Genomic DNA, 16620 nt, shown 5'->3' with positions numbered 1-16620 from the left:
ATTTAATTTCTTCCGGAGGACGAGACAGCATGCAATTTGTCCGTACTAGATATATCGGATAAAATCCTCACACCGATCCAGATCCGTTCCAAGTCAACCCAAAATCCAAATCATAGAGGTAACCATTCTTATCAATACTGCTTCGTATTGAAAGGTATCGACCGATAGTTTTAAAAATTTATATGTAAATAAAAAAATATTAGTTTAATATGCATAAAAAGTTAAAAAAATTAAAATTTCAGCCTTTGTTAAAATGTATAGTTTGACTCTGCAACAAAAAAATTCCTATGCAATGCAAGCGAAAAGGTCAAAGACCATGCACGGGAAAAAAATCTCAAATCTCTTTTAAAGAATTCATTGGGAAGATTCCATGAGCTTCTAAAGCAACTTCAATAGTTTTCTACTTGTTCTTATCATTTCGCTTGAAGAAATTTTAGAAAGTAACTCTTTGCCTTCTGTAAATTTCACTTTTGCGAAGATATTTTTGAGTACCTTTGTAAGGAAGAGCGGTAAATAAAAAGAGATGAAACATCACTTCTTAAATGATCAACCACCGAGTAGAATCAATTAAAAGTTTCGGATAAGTGTTCATAAAAGCCTTGACTTAAAGCGCCTTCTTGATCTGTAAAGTGATAAAGCTGCCTTCTCTGTCAATGGGGCCAAGTGGCCCCTTGAAAGCACATCAGATTGACGCCCCATCACTCTCAAAACTATTTATTTTGAACATTTCTTCATGACGATTTGAGTTTAACTGAAGCATGGAGGTGAATCCCAGTTCCACAGTTTAGAGAAGAGAAGGAAAAAAAAATATCTCAATCTGGTACGTGAAAATAAACTCAATCTTTCTTGCTGAAACTGAAATCTGTGAGAACGTTTGATTCTCTGTTCTTGACAATGCTGTGATTTGAACACCTTGTCGGATTCCAAATCTGAGAATTTTCTATTTAATGGATGTCTCTGAAATCCACACTACGGAAATTCAGTACAGTGGATCCTACAAACTGTCGAATTTAGAGAGAAGGCGTTCGATGAATTCAATACTTTCTGTTTTCTTCTCTGTCATTAGTGAAGAGTAAAAAAAAGAAGGGCCTTTACTGCATCCAATCGACTGGATCTGTTTTCTTCTATCGTTAGTGAAGAGTAAAGAAACGGGCCTTTACTGCATCCAATCGACTGGATCTCTCTCCCCGTAAAGAGATGATGATGATGTCAGGTAGAATGACGGAAGCCATGGATTCCAACAACTTTACCGTTGTCATCTCTCTCTCCGTTATCTGTTTCTATAGGCCAGAGGCACAGGAACTGCAGAGTGCAGTGTGCACCACCATTAACAGGTACCAATGTCTCTCTCTAGTACACCGCTGCTCTCTGCTTTCCTGACCCTGTTCATTTTCCAACTATGGACGAGCGCATCGGGAAAGAGGGATGCGTACATAGTCCACATGGACGTTGCAGCCATGCCGAGGGCCTTCAGCAGCCACCACCATTGGTACACTTCCATCCTCTCATCTGAGAGCTTCATTGCTGCTGCCGATGATGCTGCCCCTTCTCAGCAGTCAAGCCACATCTACACTTACAGCCATGCCATCAATGGCTTCAGTGCTGTTCTCTCCAGAACTCAGCTGGAACTGCTCAAGCGATCCCCTGGTTTCGTGGCTGCTTACGGGGACATATCAGGCACAAAGGACACCACTTATACCTACGAGTATCTAGGCCTGAGTCCTGTCTCTGGGATATGGCCTGCGTCCAAGTATGGGGAAGACATCATCATAGGCGTCGTTGACACCGGCGTGTGGCCGGAGAGCTCGAGTTTCAGAGACGATGGGATGCAGGAGATCCCCAAGAGGTGGAAGGGCCAATGTGAAGCTGGTACGGCCTTCAATGCCTCCATGTGCAACAGGAAGCTCATTGGAGCGCGTTTCTTCAACAGGGGACTCTTGGCACAGGACCCCAATCTCACAATATCCATGAATTCTGCAAGGGACACCGACGGCCATGGCACGCACACCTCATCAACTGCTGCCGGAAACTATGCTGGAGGAGCTTCATACTTTGGCTATGGTGCAGGCACTGCGAGAGGCGTAGCCCCGCGCGCTCGGCTAGCTATGTACAAGGTCATTTGGAATGAAGGTATCGTTGCTTCTGATACTCTTGCTGCAATGGACCAGGCAATTGCAGATGGTGTCGATGTGATCTCACTCTCCATGAGCTATCGACGAACTACTCCCCTCTACGAAAACCCCATCGCCGTAGGTGCATTTGCGGCGATGGAGAAAGGCATTTTTGTGTCTACGTCTGCTGGAAACAGGGGACCTGAATCCAGGTCCATCCGCAATGGCGCTCCCTGGATACTGACAGTTGGTGCTACCGCCATAGATCGCAGATTTTCCGGCGTCGTCACTCTCGGAAATGGAGCTTCCTTCGTCGGCTCATCCTTGTATATCGGTAACAGATCGGTGAAAAATCTGCCGCTGTACTATAATGAATCCGTTGCAAGCTGCAGTTCACCTGCTGAGCTAAAAGATCTAGTGAAAAAGAAGGTGGTTGTATGTGAAGCGACCGGCCAATCATCAGTATTTGAGACCTTCGTTGTTGCAGATGCAAAGGGCGCAGGTGCATTGCTCTTAACAAATAACTCGCTTGTGATAAGAGCAACAAATTTTGAATGCCCAGCATCTGTATTGGATCCCAAAGATTCAGCAGCCATAAGGAAGTATGTGAAAACCAGCAAGAACCCAACTGTTAGCTTGACGTTCCGCAGGACTTTTACCGGCATAAAGCCGGCACCCACCATTGCAGAATTTAGCTCAAGGGGACCATCATTCGGCACTTCAGCCATACTGAAACCAGACATTGTGGCACCTGGTACTCTTATATTGGCAGCTTATTCTCCTACTGCATCTGCTACAACCTTGCGGCAAAAATCATTCTTTAGTAACTTCACCCTCCTGTCTGGAACATCCATGTCATGCCCCCACGCCTCCGGGCTCGCTGCGCTGCTGAAGTCTGCTCACCCGGACTGGAGTCCGGCCACAATCCGGTCGGCAATGATGACAACTGCTAACATTTTGGATAACACCGGGCAACCCATTGACGGTGGTGCATCTCCTCTGGCGGTGGGTTCAGGTGAGATCAATCCAAACAAGGCCATGGACCCAGGTCTGGTCTACGATGCTGGTCGCGGAGACTATGTCAAGTTCCTCTGTGCCCTGAATCTTACGAGAGCAGAGTTCCAGGCAATTGCAAGAAACTCTTCCGACTACGATCGATGCGAAGGCGGGAATCTTGATTTGAACTACCCGTCTTTCATCAGTTACCTAGATTCAGAGCAGTCTTCTGGTGTGTGGATGTTTCAGAGGACGGTGACAAATGTAGGAGAAGATGGTCCTACGACTTACACTGCCAAACTCACAACAATGAAGGGCTTTAGCGTGACAGTGACTCCATTAAAGCTCACATTCCAGAGGAAAAACCAGAAAGCCTCGTTTTCTCTCACATTGGAAGTGAAGCGGCCGATGAAAGACCCCATAGTTTTTGGGTTCTTGACTTGGGTGGATGACCAAGGAAAGCATACTGTAAGGAGCCCAATCGTGGCTACCACTGTAAGAGAGACAGAAGATTAAGAGTTCTCCTTATAGTTTCTACCAAGAATAAACTGTCAAGGAAGCTATTTCTGAGATTAATCAAGTTCTTGCCATCCGGTGACAGCATACTCAAGCAGGTTCATCTCAATGTCTTTTTGGAAAATGAAGTCTCCTAGTTTTGTTGGGAGATATTTTGAGTAAGCGTTTGATAGAACAAAAAAATCAACTTGGTATTAAGAAAGTTACAAATATAAGATCAATTTTGAGCATTATGGTGAAAGCAGATCCGATTGAATTAGATATGATAAGCAATACCTAACCAAAAACGAAGTCTACCAATTTTGAGCATTATGGTGAAAGCCGATCCGGTCGGCATACTTTTCAATTTTCTAAATGAAAAACAATTTAACATAAACTTAATTCTTTGAAAAATATATAAAGTGAAAACCAATATCGTCACGTGGACTCATGTGGGCTCCTGGACCCTCATAGTTTGATTATTGTCCCTCAATTATTTTGCTATCCATTTGAACGCTTTAAGATTTTATGAATAATAGAAAATTTGGTTACTGTGCATTAGTATCTGTACATATTGGCATCAAGTATAATATCTTTGTTTGACACTTATGTTCGTTTAGAAGGAGGAAGGCAAGTTTAGAGGAAATTTTAATGAGTCGTTCAGGAGTCGTTTGTAAATTGGAACAATCACAAAACGTTGGATAAATCTACTCTAAGGATTGCAGTAGATTTATGGCATATTATAATATAGGCATATTATAATATAGTGTTTGATGAATTTATATTAATTTTTTGGTAGATGCATGAAATAATTTGTTACCGCTTTTGTTATCAAACAGTCTCTTAGGAGCTGTTTGGGAAGAGTAACACCATGTTACTGTTTCATGTATGTAGCCAAAAAAATTAAGGTAGAACCATGAACCATGAGACAATTTAAAAAATGTATCATGAATGTATCTCAGTTTTTAATACTGATACTTTTCGTTAGAACATAAACATCCAATTACTGTTGCCAACAACCCCAAGATCATTTGATATTTGAAACAATCAATGAGTGTTGTATCCCTAAGTTCGGGATAAAATATATGTTGATATATTTTAAGTAAAATAATCACTTTAAATAATGTCACAGCACTCCCTTCGATGAAAACGGCGAATGAATAAGTGTTTATTAAGGGTACATATAGATCCAGACAAGTACTTTAAGTATGTGTGGGGCGTTGAGGGTGTTGTCGGCAGCAACTAGTTTTGAGAAAAGTGTATGTGGAGCTCACTGCAATCTTTCTCTTGCAGCCCATAAAAATGATGGCTCAGCGTACTTTCTTGTTCTGAAGGATGATAAGCTGTCTTCCCTCACCGGGCTCAAATGGCCCCACAATGTTCGAAAAATTTTGCACGACGACTTTTAATTGAACTGAACAATACAGCCGAAGCAGAGTTAACACAGAAGATCGTGAAAGGCAAATCTTGACAAAGAAACTCAATCTGTCTGGTGAAAAGTGAACGTAATTTTTCTCTATGAAAATGAAGTTTAAGAGGATGTTTTGTGATTCATCTCAAGCCACAACAATAAAGTGGAGGTGGAAGTGTTGTTAAAGAAAATGGCTTTTACTGTATCTCGATTTTTGTGGCCTTCTTCTGAAGTTGAGACAAAAACAGGGGGCGTTACGTTATCCAATTGACTCGAAATATCTGTATAATGTAAAGAGACCATGATGAGCCATCTGCTCCTACGACTTTACTATTTTCAGGTCTCCGGCTTTCTACTATAATTAGGTGGGAGTAGAGGAAGTACAGAGCGGACAGCCATTAGAGTACCAATGTCTTCCCCTACTCCTTCGCTGCTTTCTGCTTTCCTAATCTTGTTCATTTTCCAACCATGGACGAGCGTGTCGGGAGCGAGGGAGTCCTACATAGTCCACATGGACGTGTCAGTCATGCCGACGGCCTTCAGCAGCCACCACCATTGGTACACCTCCCTCCTCTCGTCTGAGAGCTTCATTGCTGCTGCAGATGATGCTGCCTCTGCTCAGCAGTCAAGCCACATCTACACTTACACCCATGCCATCAATGGCTTCAGCGCTCTTCTCTCCAGATCTCAGCTCGAACTGCTCAAGAGATCCCCTGGTTTCCTGTCCGCTTTCCGGGACATATCAGGCACAAAGGAAACCACCCATACCTACAAGTATCTGGGCCTGAACCCCGCTTCTTGGATCTGGCCTGCATCCAAGTATGGCAAAGACATCATAATAGGCATCGTCGACACCGGCGTCTGGCCCGAGAGCTCGAGTTTTAGAGACGATGGGATGCCAGAGATCCCCAAGAGGTGGAAGGGCCAATGTGAATCTGGTACAGCTTTCAATGACTCCATATGCAACAGGAAGCTCATTGGAGCACGTTTCTTCAACAAGGGACTCTTAGCAGAGGACCCCAATCGCACGATATCCATGAATTCTGCAAGGGACACCGACGGCCATGGCACGCACACCGCATCAACTGCTGCTGGAAACTACGCTGGAGGAGCTTCATATTTTGGCTATGGTGCGGGCACTGCGAGGGGCGTAGCCCCGCGCGCTCGGCTAGCTATCTACAAGGTCATTTGGGAAGAAGGACTGGTTGCTTCTGATACCCTTGCTGCCATGGAAAGGCAATTGCAGATGGTGTGGATGTGATCTCACTCTCCATGAGCTTTCGGCGAACTACTCCTCTCTACGAAGACCCCATTGCGGTTGGTGCGTTTGCAGCAATGGAGAAAGGGATCCTTGTCTCTGCAGCTGCAGGAAACAGGGGACCTGAGTCCAGGACCCTCCGCAATGGATCTCCCTGGATCCTCACAGTTGGTGCTACCACCATAGATCGCCAATTCTCCGGCGTTGTCACTCTCGGAAATGGAGCTTCCTTCGTCGGCTCATCCTTGTATATTGGTAAGAAGACGGTGAAAAATCTACCGCTGCACTATAGTGCATCCTGCGGTTCAAGTGATGATCTAAAGAATGTAACGAAGAAGGTTGTTGTATGTGAGGGGGCCGATGAATCATCAGTATCCGAGACCTCAACTGTTGCAGATGCAAAGGGCGCAGGCGCATTGCTCCTAACAAACGTCTCGCTTGTCATAAGAGCAACAAATTTCGAGTGCCCAGCATCTGTATTGAATCCCAAAGATTCAGCAGCCATAAGGAAGTATGTGAAAACCAGCAAGAATCCAACTGTTAGCCTGACATTCCGCAGGACTTTTACCGGCATAAAACCGGCGCCTACCTATGCAGAATTCAGCTCAAAGGGTCCATCATTCGGCACTTCATCCATACTGAAACCAGACGTTGTGGCACCTGGTACTCTTATATTGGCAGCTTATTCTCCTAATGTATCTGCTGCAACCTTGCAGGGAAAGTCATTCTTTAGCAACTTCACCCTCTTGTCTGGAACATCAATGGCATGCCCTCACGCCGCCGGGCTCGCAGCGCTGCTGAAGTCTGCTCATCCGGACTGGAGTCCGGCCGCAATCTGGTCGGCCATGATGACGACTGCTAACATTTTGGATAATACTGGGAAGCCCATTTACGATGGTGCATCTCCTATCGCCATAGGATCAGGTGAGATCAATCCAAACAAGGCCATGGACCCTGGCCTGGTCTATGATGCTGGTCGAGGAGACTATGTCAAGTTCCTCTGTGCCCTGAATCTTACGAGAGCAGAGTTCCAGGCAATTGCAAGAAACTCTTCCGACTACGATCGATGCAAAGGGGGGAATCTTGATTTGAACTACCCGTCTTTCATCAGTTTCCTAGATTCAGAACAGTCCTCTGGTGTGTGGAGGTTTCAGAGGACGGTGACAAATGTAGGAGATGATGGTCCTACGACTTACACTGCCAAGCTCACAAAAATGAAGGGCTTTAGCGTGACAGTGACTCCATTAAAGCTCACATTCCAGAGGAAAAACCAGAAAGCCTTGTTTTCTCTCACATTGAAAGTGAAGCGGCCCATGAAAGACCCCATAGTTTTTGGGTTCCTGACATGGGTGGATGACCAAGAAAAGCATACTGTAAGGAGCCCAGTCGTGGCTACCACTATAAGAGAGACAGAATAAGATTTCTGCTCATAATTTGTTCAAGAACAGAGGTATCCACGAGGTACTCCTACATGAATAAATTGTCAAGGAAGCCATTTTTGAGATTAATAAGCTCTTGCCATGCAGTTACAGCATCCTCAAGCTGGTTCATCTCATTTTTCTTTTTTTCTTTTTTTGGGGAAAATCAAATGTCCAATATCTCAAGCAGGTTCATCCAGTTAAAGGGACTTCTGTTCATTAAAATGAAACAATCACTTTAAATATATGTTAGTATTTTTCATTGTACTTGTGAATTATTTTAAAAAGTAGATGGTCATTGGTCAACTTTTAAAAGATAATATAACATTTTTAAGTAGGGTTGTACAACAAACCAATTTCAACTCCACTCAAACCCTGTTTAGACTCAAGGTTTACGAAAAACTCAAGTGTAGACAAGTACTCCAGTTTGAACTCGAGTAGTTTTAACTCAAGATATAAGCTCATTTAATCTAGGTTTTTTTTTTTATTTTGCCATTTCTAAACTTAAAAATAAGGGAAGTTGTTAAACAAGCTCAAACGAGCTCGAGCTGACCTCGTATAGCTTGACTCGAGCCCGATCGGAGCATAGTCAAGTGAAGTCAAGTCAAGCTGATCAAGCTTGAGCTCCACTCGGCTCACTCGTGCACAACCCTGCTTTGAGAAAAACTTCAAATAATCGCCCTTGGTAAATTTTTTTAAAGAATCTATTCTCTGTTCTCTTTGAGTTGTGGCCTTTTTAATATATACGTATTTCAAATTAATAATAATCGAGAGTTGGGCCAGGTTCAACCCGAATCCAAAACCAGCCAAAGCCCATTTTCACGGCTCGAGCTAATGGCTCGTAAGCCCGATGAGTCCCTGACCCAGTGCTCACTGTAAAGAGACCTCTCGCTGGTTGAAAATGATGTAAACTTTCAAGAAAAGCCGCTGGATATAAACAACTTATTGTATATGTAATACACCATCGGCAAATTCCCATCGGTGAGTTGGATTTTTGTTTCTCTTCTTTGGTTTTTGGTGTCAGGTGTATGGCTTCATGGAGGTTTCAAACATCTTGTTCGACCTATATATATATATATATATATATATATATATATATAGCAACCGGTTTTGAGAAAGACGCACATCACATTCTTCAATACGACGAGCAGCATCACACTCTTAAACGATCACCATCACACTCTTAAACGATCACCATCATTGGACCTCCAAGCGGGTAGGGCTCGCCGCGATCTTTCTCTTGCAGCCCATAAAAATGATGGCGCAGCGTATCTTCTTGATCTGAAGGATGATAAGTAAGCTGTCTTCCGTCACCGGGGCCAAATGGCCCCACATTGTTGTTTGAAAATTTTCGCACGTCGACGACTTTTAATTGAACTGAACATTGCAGCCGAAGCAGAGTTAACAGAAGATCGTGACAGGCAAATCTTGAAAAAGAAACTTATCTGTCCCGTAAAAAGCGGAAAATAAACGTAATTTAATGAAGTTTAAGAGGATGTTTTGTGATTCTCCTCAAGCCACAGGATTAAAGTGGAGATACAAGTGTTGCAAATGAAAATGGCTTTTACTGTATCTAGATTTTTGTGGCGTTCTTCTGAAGTTGAGTCAAAAATAGGGGGCGTTACGTTATCCAATTGACTCGAAATATCTGTATAATGTAAAGAGACCATGATGAGCCATCTGCTCCTACGACTTTACTATTTTCACGTCTCCGGCTTTCTACTATAATTAGGTAGGAGTAGAGGAAGTACAGAGCGGACCGCCATTAGAGTACCAATGTCTTCCCCTACTCCTTCGCTGCTTCCTGCTTTCCTGATCTTGTTCATTTTCCAACCATGGACGAGCGTGTCCGGAGCGAGGGAGTCCTACATAGTCCACATGGACGTGTCAGCCATGCCGACGGCCTTCAGCAGCCACCACCATTGGTACACCTCCCTCCTCTCGTCTGAGAGCTTCATTGCTACTGCAGATGATGCTGCCTCTGCTCAGCAGTCAAGCCACATTTACACTTACACCCATGCCATCAATGGCTTCAGCGCTCTTCTCTCCAGATCTCAGCTCGAACTGCTCAAGAGATCCCCTGGTTTCCTGTCTGCTTTCCGGGACATAACGGGCACAAAGGAAACCACCCATACCTATAAGTATCTGGGCCTGAACCCTGTTTCTGGGATCTGGCCTGCATCCAAGTATGGCGAAGACATCATAATAGGCATCGTCGACACCGGCGTCTGGCCCGAGAGCTCCAGTTTTAGAGACGATGGGATGCCGGAGATCCCCAAGAGGTGGAAGGGCCAATGTGAATCTGGTACAGCTTTCAATGCCTCCATGTGCAACAGGAAGCTCATCGGAGCACGTTTCTTCAACAAGGGATTCTTAGCAGAAGACCCCAATCGCACGATATCCATGAACTCTGCAAGGGACAGCGACGGCCATGGCACGCACACCGCATCAACTGCTGCCGGGAACTATGCTGGAGGAGCATCATACTTTGGCTATGGTACAGGCACAGCGAGGGGCATAGCCCCGCGCGCTCGCATAGCCGTCTACAAGACACTTTGGGCAGAAGGCCATGTTGCTTCTGATACCCTTGCTGCAATGGACCAGGCAATTAAAGATGGTGTGGATGTGATCTCGCTCTCCCTGAGCTTTGAGCGAGATACTCCAATCTACGAAGACGCCGTTGCTTTGGGTGCGTTTGCAGCAATGGAGAAAGGGATCCTTGTTTCTGCAGCTGCTGGAAACAGCGGACCTGATTCCAGGACGCTCCGCAATGGCGCTCCCTGGATACTCACAGTTGGTGCTACCACCATAGATCGGAGATTCTCCGGCGTTGTCACTCTCGGAAATGGAGCTTCCTTCGTCGGCTCATCCTTGTATATTGGTAAGAAGACGGTGAAAAATCTACCGCTGCACTATAGTGCATCCTGCGGTTCAAGTGATGATCTAAAGAATGTAACGAAGAAGGTTGTTGTATGTGAGGGGGCCGACGAATCATCAGTATCCGAGACGTCAACTGTTGCAGATGCAAAAGGGGCAGGCGCATTGCTCCTAACAAATGTCTCGCTTGTCATAAGAGCAAAAGATTTCGAGTGCCCAGCATCTGTATTGGATCCCAAAGATTCAGCAGCCATAAGGGAGTATGTGAAAACAAGCAAGAATCAAACTGTTAGCCTGACGTTCCGCAGAACTTTTACCGGCATAAAACGGGCACCCACCATTGCAGAATTCAGCTCTAGGGGGCCATCGTTCGGCACTTCGGCCATCCTGAAACCGGACATTGTGGCACCTGGTACTCTTATATTGGCATCTTATTCTCCTATGAAATCTGCTGCAACCTTGCAGGGAGAATCGTTCTTTAGCAACTTCACCCTCTTGTCTGGAACATCCATGTCATGCCCTCACGCCTCCGGGCTCGCCGCGCTGCTGATGTCTGCTCATCCCGACTGGAGTCCGGCCGCAATCCGGTCGGCCATGATGACAACTGCTAACATTTTGGATAATACCAGGAAGCCCATTGACGATGTTATTTCCCCTATCGCCATGGGCTCAGGTGAGATCAATCCAAACAAGGCCATGGACCCTGGCCTGGTCTATGATGCAGGCCGCGGAGACTATGTCAAGTTCCTATGTGCCCTGAATCTCACGAGGGCAGAGTTACAGGCAATCACAAAGAACTCTTCGGATTACGATCGATGCAAAGGCGGGAATCTTGATTTGAACTACCCATCTTTTGTCGCTTACCTAGATTATGGTCAGTCCTCTGGTGTGTGGAGGTTTCAGAGGACGGTGACCAATGTAGGAGATGATGGTCCTACAACTTATACAGCCAAACTGTCAAAAATGAAGGGCTTTAGAGTGACAGTGTCGCCATTAAAGCTCGCATTCCAGAGGAGAAACCAGAAAGCCTCGTTTTCTCTCACGTTGGAGAAGAAGGGGCGGATGAAAGAGGCCGTAGTTTTTGGGTTCCTGACTTGGGTGGATGATCAAGAGAAGCATGCTGTAAGGAGCCCAATCGTAGGTACCACTGTAAGAGACCCAGAATAAGATTTCTTCTCATAATTTGTTGAAGATCAAATGTATCGATGAGTTGCTGCTACACGAATAAGTTGTCAAGGAAGCCTTTTCTGAGATTAATAAGTTCTTGCCATGAATCAGGTTCATCTCAAAAAAAAAAAAACATTATATATATATATTGGAAAATCAAATCTCCTAGTTTTGTTAGGCGATATTACGAAATGTGATACTAATTTTTCCATAACCATCACTATATTATAGCACCATTTCACTAGTTAACTAAAACCACAGTGAAATTTTGTTTTAGTTTCCATAAAAAAAATTATGGAGAGGTGCCTTTTTGAAAGCACAAAGTTTCCTTTGTTCTCATCGGCAGGATTTAGCCCGAGTGCATGTTTGATAGACCAAAAAGTGAGATTGGTATCAAGAAAACTTACAAATATAAGGTCAATTTTGAGAGAAGATCCGGTTTTGAATTAGATGTATTAATAAGCAATAAATGTAGCCAAAACCCTGTACCTGTATGACTTGCTTGCCAGTGAGATAAGTAAGATGTATCGTCGGACAAGCATCGCCTTTAATCGGCAATTCGGCATACTTTTCAAATTTTCTATTTGAAAAATAATTTAGCATACTTTAAATTATTTGAAAAATATAAAAAATAGAAACCAAAATCTTCCTCCAAGAAGGAGGAAGGCAAGTTTACAAGGAAAATTTATTGAATAATTTAAAAGTCATTTGAGTAACAAATTATTTCATGAATCTGCTTCGAAAACTATATTGGATTCATAGAACATTCTAATTTTTATAGATCTATTCCAATCTTTAAGTAGATTTATAAAATAGTTTGTTTCAGTTTCCGTTACCGAACAGTCTCCCCACAAAATTATCAAACTGGTGATAGTGGTTATGCATTTAGAAAAACTCTGTACTCAAATGCTCTTCTTTTAATTAAAATAGAATAGTCATTTTAAATATAAGCTAGCATTTTTCACTGTAATTGTGAATTATTTTAAAAACTTGATTGTCATCGGTCGATTTTTAAAGATAGATAGCGGTTTTGGCAAGGAAGAAGATGAAAGATCACTGACCAGTTGGTGAGTCATGCGAATGGTTGTGATCAATAAAAGCTTTGGTCATTGCTCATCAATGGCCATTATTACTTGCTAACATTTTATATCACTTATCTGATTCGATTTGATAGACTTTTGTTAAATGAATGAAAATAATGACAGAGCGCACCGCTTGATATGGAAAATTACAAAAAATCATTATCTCATTTAAAGCGATATTAACTGTCTAACTAGCTAATATTCACGCTTAAAGTTTAATAAACAAGTAGTCAGGACTCAGGAGGGCTATGTCTTCCAGGGGAGTGGGATTCGCTGATCCAAAAATATTCAGAAAGAGTTTGGAGGGAAAATTAGAAAGCGTCTTCCACTTTTAGACCGGCGGCGGCCGGCCGGTAGATGCCATAAAAAAAGACGAGTGACTCTAAATAAACAAAGAGAAAAGAAAGAAAGGAACCCTCTTATCACGATAAAACTGGAAAAGAGAATGTTCTCAATCTCTCTCCTGTGGCTTAAGGGTGTCGGCAGCAACCGGTTTTCATTTAAAAAGACGCACATCACATTCTTCAATAAGACGAGCCGCATCACCTTCTTAAATGATCACCATTATTGGGCTATCACATTCTTAAATGATCACCATAATTGAACTTGGCCTGTTTTCAGATGAGAAGCAGAGGTTAACAAGTCCCTCAAAATTCTGTGTTCTATGTGTCTTGGGCTACTTCAGGATTTGGGCATCAATTCCAGCATTTGGGCATCAACTCGAGTATCGCAATTCTACTTTTTATGATTCAGAAGAGCAACATTTAGAAACAAATCGATATCGTGCTTTCGATGCTATGGTTACAAACTAGCTATCAGCTATCCTATACCATTTGACGCAGCAAGTGGGTGAACTCTTTCAAAATCTTCCTCTCATAACTCATAAAAAAATATGACAGCGCATCGTCATGATCTAAAAAATGACAAAATCTCTTGTGTCACCGGGCCCAAATGGCCCCATTGTCCAAAGAATGTTGTTTGAAAATTTTCGCATGACGACTTTGAATTGAGCACCGAAGCACAGTTAACGGAAGATGGAGAAAGGCACAGGTTGAAACAGAAACTTAACCTGTCCCGTAAAAAGGGGAAAAGAAACTTAATTTTTCTCTTTGAAACTGAAGTTTAAGAGGATGTTTTGTGATGATCACTCAAGCACAAGATTAATGTGGAGACAGAAGTACTGTAAAAAAGAAATGGGCTTTTGTATCACGAATTTTTGTGCTCTACTTCTTAAGTTGAGTAAAAAAAAAAAGGGCGTTTAGCCGTTTACCGTCATCCAATTCGACGGAATTTCTGTTTCTGTGAAGAGATGATGCTGATGTCAGGCAGAAAAATGGAAGAAAACATGTGCTCCGACGACTTAAAATATTTTTGTATCTCCTGCTTCTTCTATAATTGGGCAGAAGCAGAGGAACTGCAGAGCGCACCTCCATTAGAGTACCAATGACTTCCTCTAGTACTCCGCTGCTTTCTGCTTTCCTGATCCTGTTCATTGTCCAACAATGGACGGGCGCGTTGGGAGCGAGGGATGCGTACATAGTCCACATGGACGTTGCGGCCATGCCGACGGCCTTCAGCAGCCACCACTATTGGTACACCTCCCTCCTCTCATCTGAGAGCTTCATTGCTGCCGCAGATGACGCTGTGTCTGCTTCGCAGTCGAGCCACATCTACACTTACAACCATGCCATCAATGGCTTCAGCGCTCTTCTCTCCAGATCTCAGCTAGAAATGCTCAAGAGGTCCCCTGGTTTCGTTTCTGCTTTCCGGGACATACCAGGCACAAAGGAAACCACTCATACCTACAAGTATCTGGGCCTGAACCCCGTTTCTGGGATCTGGCCTGCATCCAAGTATGGCAGAGACATCATAATAGGCATCGTCGACACCGGCGTCTGGCCGGAGAGCTCGAGTTTCAGAGACGATGGTATGCCGGAGATCCCCAAGAAGTGGAAGGGCCAATGTGAAGTTGGTACAGCCTTCAATGCCTCCATATGCAACAGGAAGCTCATCGGAGCGCGTTTCTTCAACAAGGGACTCCTGGCGCAGGACCCCAATCTCACGATATCCATGAATTCTGCAAGGGACACCGACGGCCATGGCACGCACACCGCATCAACTGCTGCCGGGAACTACGCTGGAGGAGCATCATACTTTGGCTATGGTGCAGGCACAGCGAGGGGCATAGCCCCGCGCGCTCGGATAGCCGTCTACAAGAAACTTTGGGCAGAAGGCCAAGTTGCTTCTGATACCCTTGCTGCAATGGACCAGGCAATTAAAGATGGTGTGGATGTGATCTCGCTCTCCTTGAGCTTTGAGCGAACTACTCCCATCTACGAAGACCCCATTGCTTTGGGTGCGTTTGCAGCTATGGAGAAAGGGATCCTTGTCTCTGCAGCTGCTGGAAACAGGGGACCTGATTCCAGGACACTCCGTAATGGCGCTCCCTGGATACTCACAGTTGGTGCTACCACCATAGATCGGAGATTCTCCGGCGTTGTCACTCTCGGAAATGGAGCTTCCTTTGTCGGCTCATCCTTGTATATTGGAAAGAAGACGGTGAAAAATCTACCGCTTCACTACAGTGCATCCTGCGGTTCAAGTGATGAGCTAAAGAATGTAACGAAGAAGGTTGTTGTATGTGAAGGGACCGAAGAATCATCAGTATTTGAGACCTCAACTGTTGCAGATGCAAAGGGCGCAGGCGCACTGCTCCTAACCAATGTCTCGCTTGTGATAAGAGCAAAAGATTTCGAGTGCCCAGCATCAGTATTGGATCCCAAAGATTCAGCAGCCATAAGGAAGTACGTGAAAACCAGCAAGAACCCAACTATTAGCCTGACGTTCCGCAGGACTTTTACCGGCATAAAACGGGCACCCACCATTGCAGAATTCAGCTCTAGGGGGCCATCGTTCGGCACTTCGGCCATCCTGAAACCGGACATTGTGGCACCTGGTACTCTTATATTGGCATCTTATTCTCCTATGAAATCTGCTGCAACCTTGCAGGGAGAATCGTTCTTTAGCAACTTCACCCTCTTGTCTGGAACATCCATGTCATGCCCTCACGCCTCCGGGCTCGCCGCGCTGCTGATGTCTGCTCATCCCGACTGGAGTCCGGCCGCAATCCGGTCGGCCATGATGACAACTGCTAACATTTTGGATAATACCAGGAAGCCCATTGACGATGTTATTTCCCCTATCGCCATGGGCTCAGGTGAGATCAATCCAAACAAGGCCATGGACCCTGGCCTGGTCTATGATGCAGGCCGCGGAGACTATGTCAAGTTCCTCTGTGCCCTGAATCTCACGAGGGCAGAGTTACAGGCAATCACAAAGAACTCTTCGGATTATGATCGATGCAAAGGCGGGAATCTTGATTTGAACTACCCATCTTTTGTCGCTTACCTAGATTATGGTCAGTCCTCTGGTGTGTGGAGGTTTCAGAGGACGGTGACCAATGTAGGAGAGGACGGTCCTACAAATTACACGGCCAAACTGACAAAAATTAAGGGCTTTAGAGTGACAGTGACTCCATTAAAGCTCACATTCCAGAGGAAAAACCAGAAAGCCTCGTTTTCTCTCACATTGGAAGTGAAGCGGCCGATGAAAGACCCCATAGTTTTTGGGTTCCTGACTTGGGTGGATGATCAAGGAAAGCATACTGTAAGGAGCCCAATCGTGGGTACCACTATAAGAGAGACAGAATGAGAGTTCTTCTCAAAATTTGTACCAAGAACAGAAGCATATAAGGATGTTGCTGCATGAATAAATTGTTAAGGAAGGAAAACTCTCCTAGTGTTGA

At 44.4% G+C, this 16620-nt stretch overlaps 4 protein-coding genes across 4 annotated transcripts; all 4 read left to right on the top strand.

Annotated features, from left to right (window-relative positions):
- Positions 1–849: 849 nt before the first annotated feature.
- LOC116250190 (subtilisin-like protease SBT3) lies at positions 850–3717 on the top strand. The gene has a single exon (XM_031623671.2). The coding sequence runs from the start codon at positions 1341–1343 to the stop codon at positions 3621–3623; it is 2283 nt and encodes a 760-aa protein (XP_031479531.1). The 5' UTR covers positions 850–1340; the 3' UTR covers positions 3624–3717.
- A 1666-nt stretch (positions 3718–5383) lies between these two features.
- On the top strand, positions 5384–11827 carry LOC116250705 (subtilisin-like protease SBT3). The gene is made up of 2 exons (XM_031624551.2): positions 5384–5928; positions 9972–11827. The coding sequence occupies exons 1-2, from the start codon at positions 5423–5425 to the stop codon at positions 11731–11733; spliced, it is 2268 nt and encodes a 755-aa protein (XP_031480411.2). The 5' UTR covers positions 5384–5422; the 3' UTR covers positions 11734–11827.
- On the top strand, positions 5936–7796 carry LOC116266750 (subtilisin-like protease SBT3). The gene has a single exon (XM_050080674.1). It carries the CDS (start codon positions 6286–6288, stop codon positions 7687–7689), a length of 1404 nt encoding a protein of 467 aa, XP_049936631.1. The 5' UTR covers positions 5936–6285; the 3' UTR covers positions 7690–7796.
- Positions 11828–13982: 2155 nt separating the features above from the next.
- Positions 13983–16620, top strand: LOC116246223 (subtilisin-like protease SBT3). Its single transcript, XM_031617982.2, has one exon. It carries the CDS (start codon positions 14259–14261, stop codon positions 16524–16526), a length of 2268 nt encoding a protein of 755 aa, XP_031473842.1. The 5' UTR covers positions 13983–14258; the 3' UTR covers positions 16527–16620.

Source organism: Nymphaea colorata, chromosome 1, assembly GCF_008831285.2.
Source record: "Nymphaea colorata isolate Beijing-Zhang1983 chromosome 1, ASM883128v2, whole genome shotgun sequence".
NCBI classification, from domain to species: Eukaryota; Viridiplantae; Streptophyta; class Magnoliopsida; order Nymphaeales; family Nymphaeaceae; genus Nymphaea; species Nymphaea colorata.
This window is presented reverse-complemented; position numbering and strand designations above follow the sequence as displayed.

What these genes read in the sequence shown, in the direction of transcription:
- LOC116250190 (XM_031623671.2), top strand. Translation starts at nt 1,341, where the DNA reads ATGTCTCTCTCTAGTACACCGCTGCTCTCTGCTTTCCTGACCCTGTTC.
- LOC116246223 (XM_031617982.2), top strand. Translation starts at nt 14,259, where the DNA reads ATGACTTCCTCTAGTACTCCGCTGCTTTCTGCTTTCCTGATCCTGTTC.
- LOC116250705 (XM_031624551.2), top strand. Translation starts at nt 5,423, where the DNA reads ATGTCTTCCCCTACTCCTTCGCTGCTTTCTGCTTTCCTAATCTTGTTC. An exon ending in ATGCCAGAGATCCCCAAGAG is followed by an intron (nt 5,929 to 9,971) that starts GTGGAAGGGCCA and finishes GATCCCCAAGAG; the next exon opens with GTGGAAGGGCCAATGTGAAT.
- LOC116266750 (XM_050080674.1), top strand. Translation starts at nt 6,286, where the DNA reads ATGAGCTTTCGGCGAACTACTCCTCTCTACGAAGACCCCATTGCGGTT.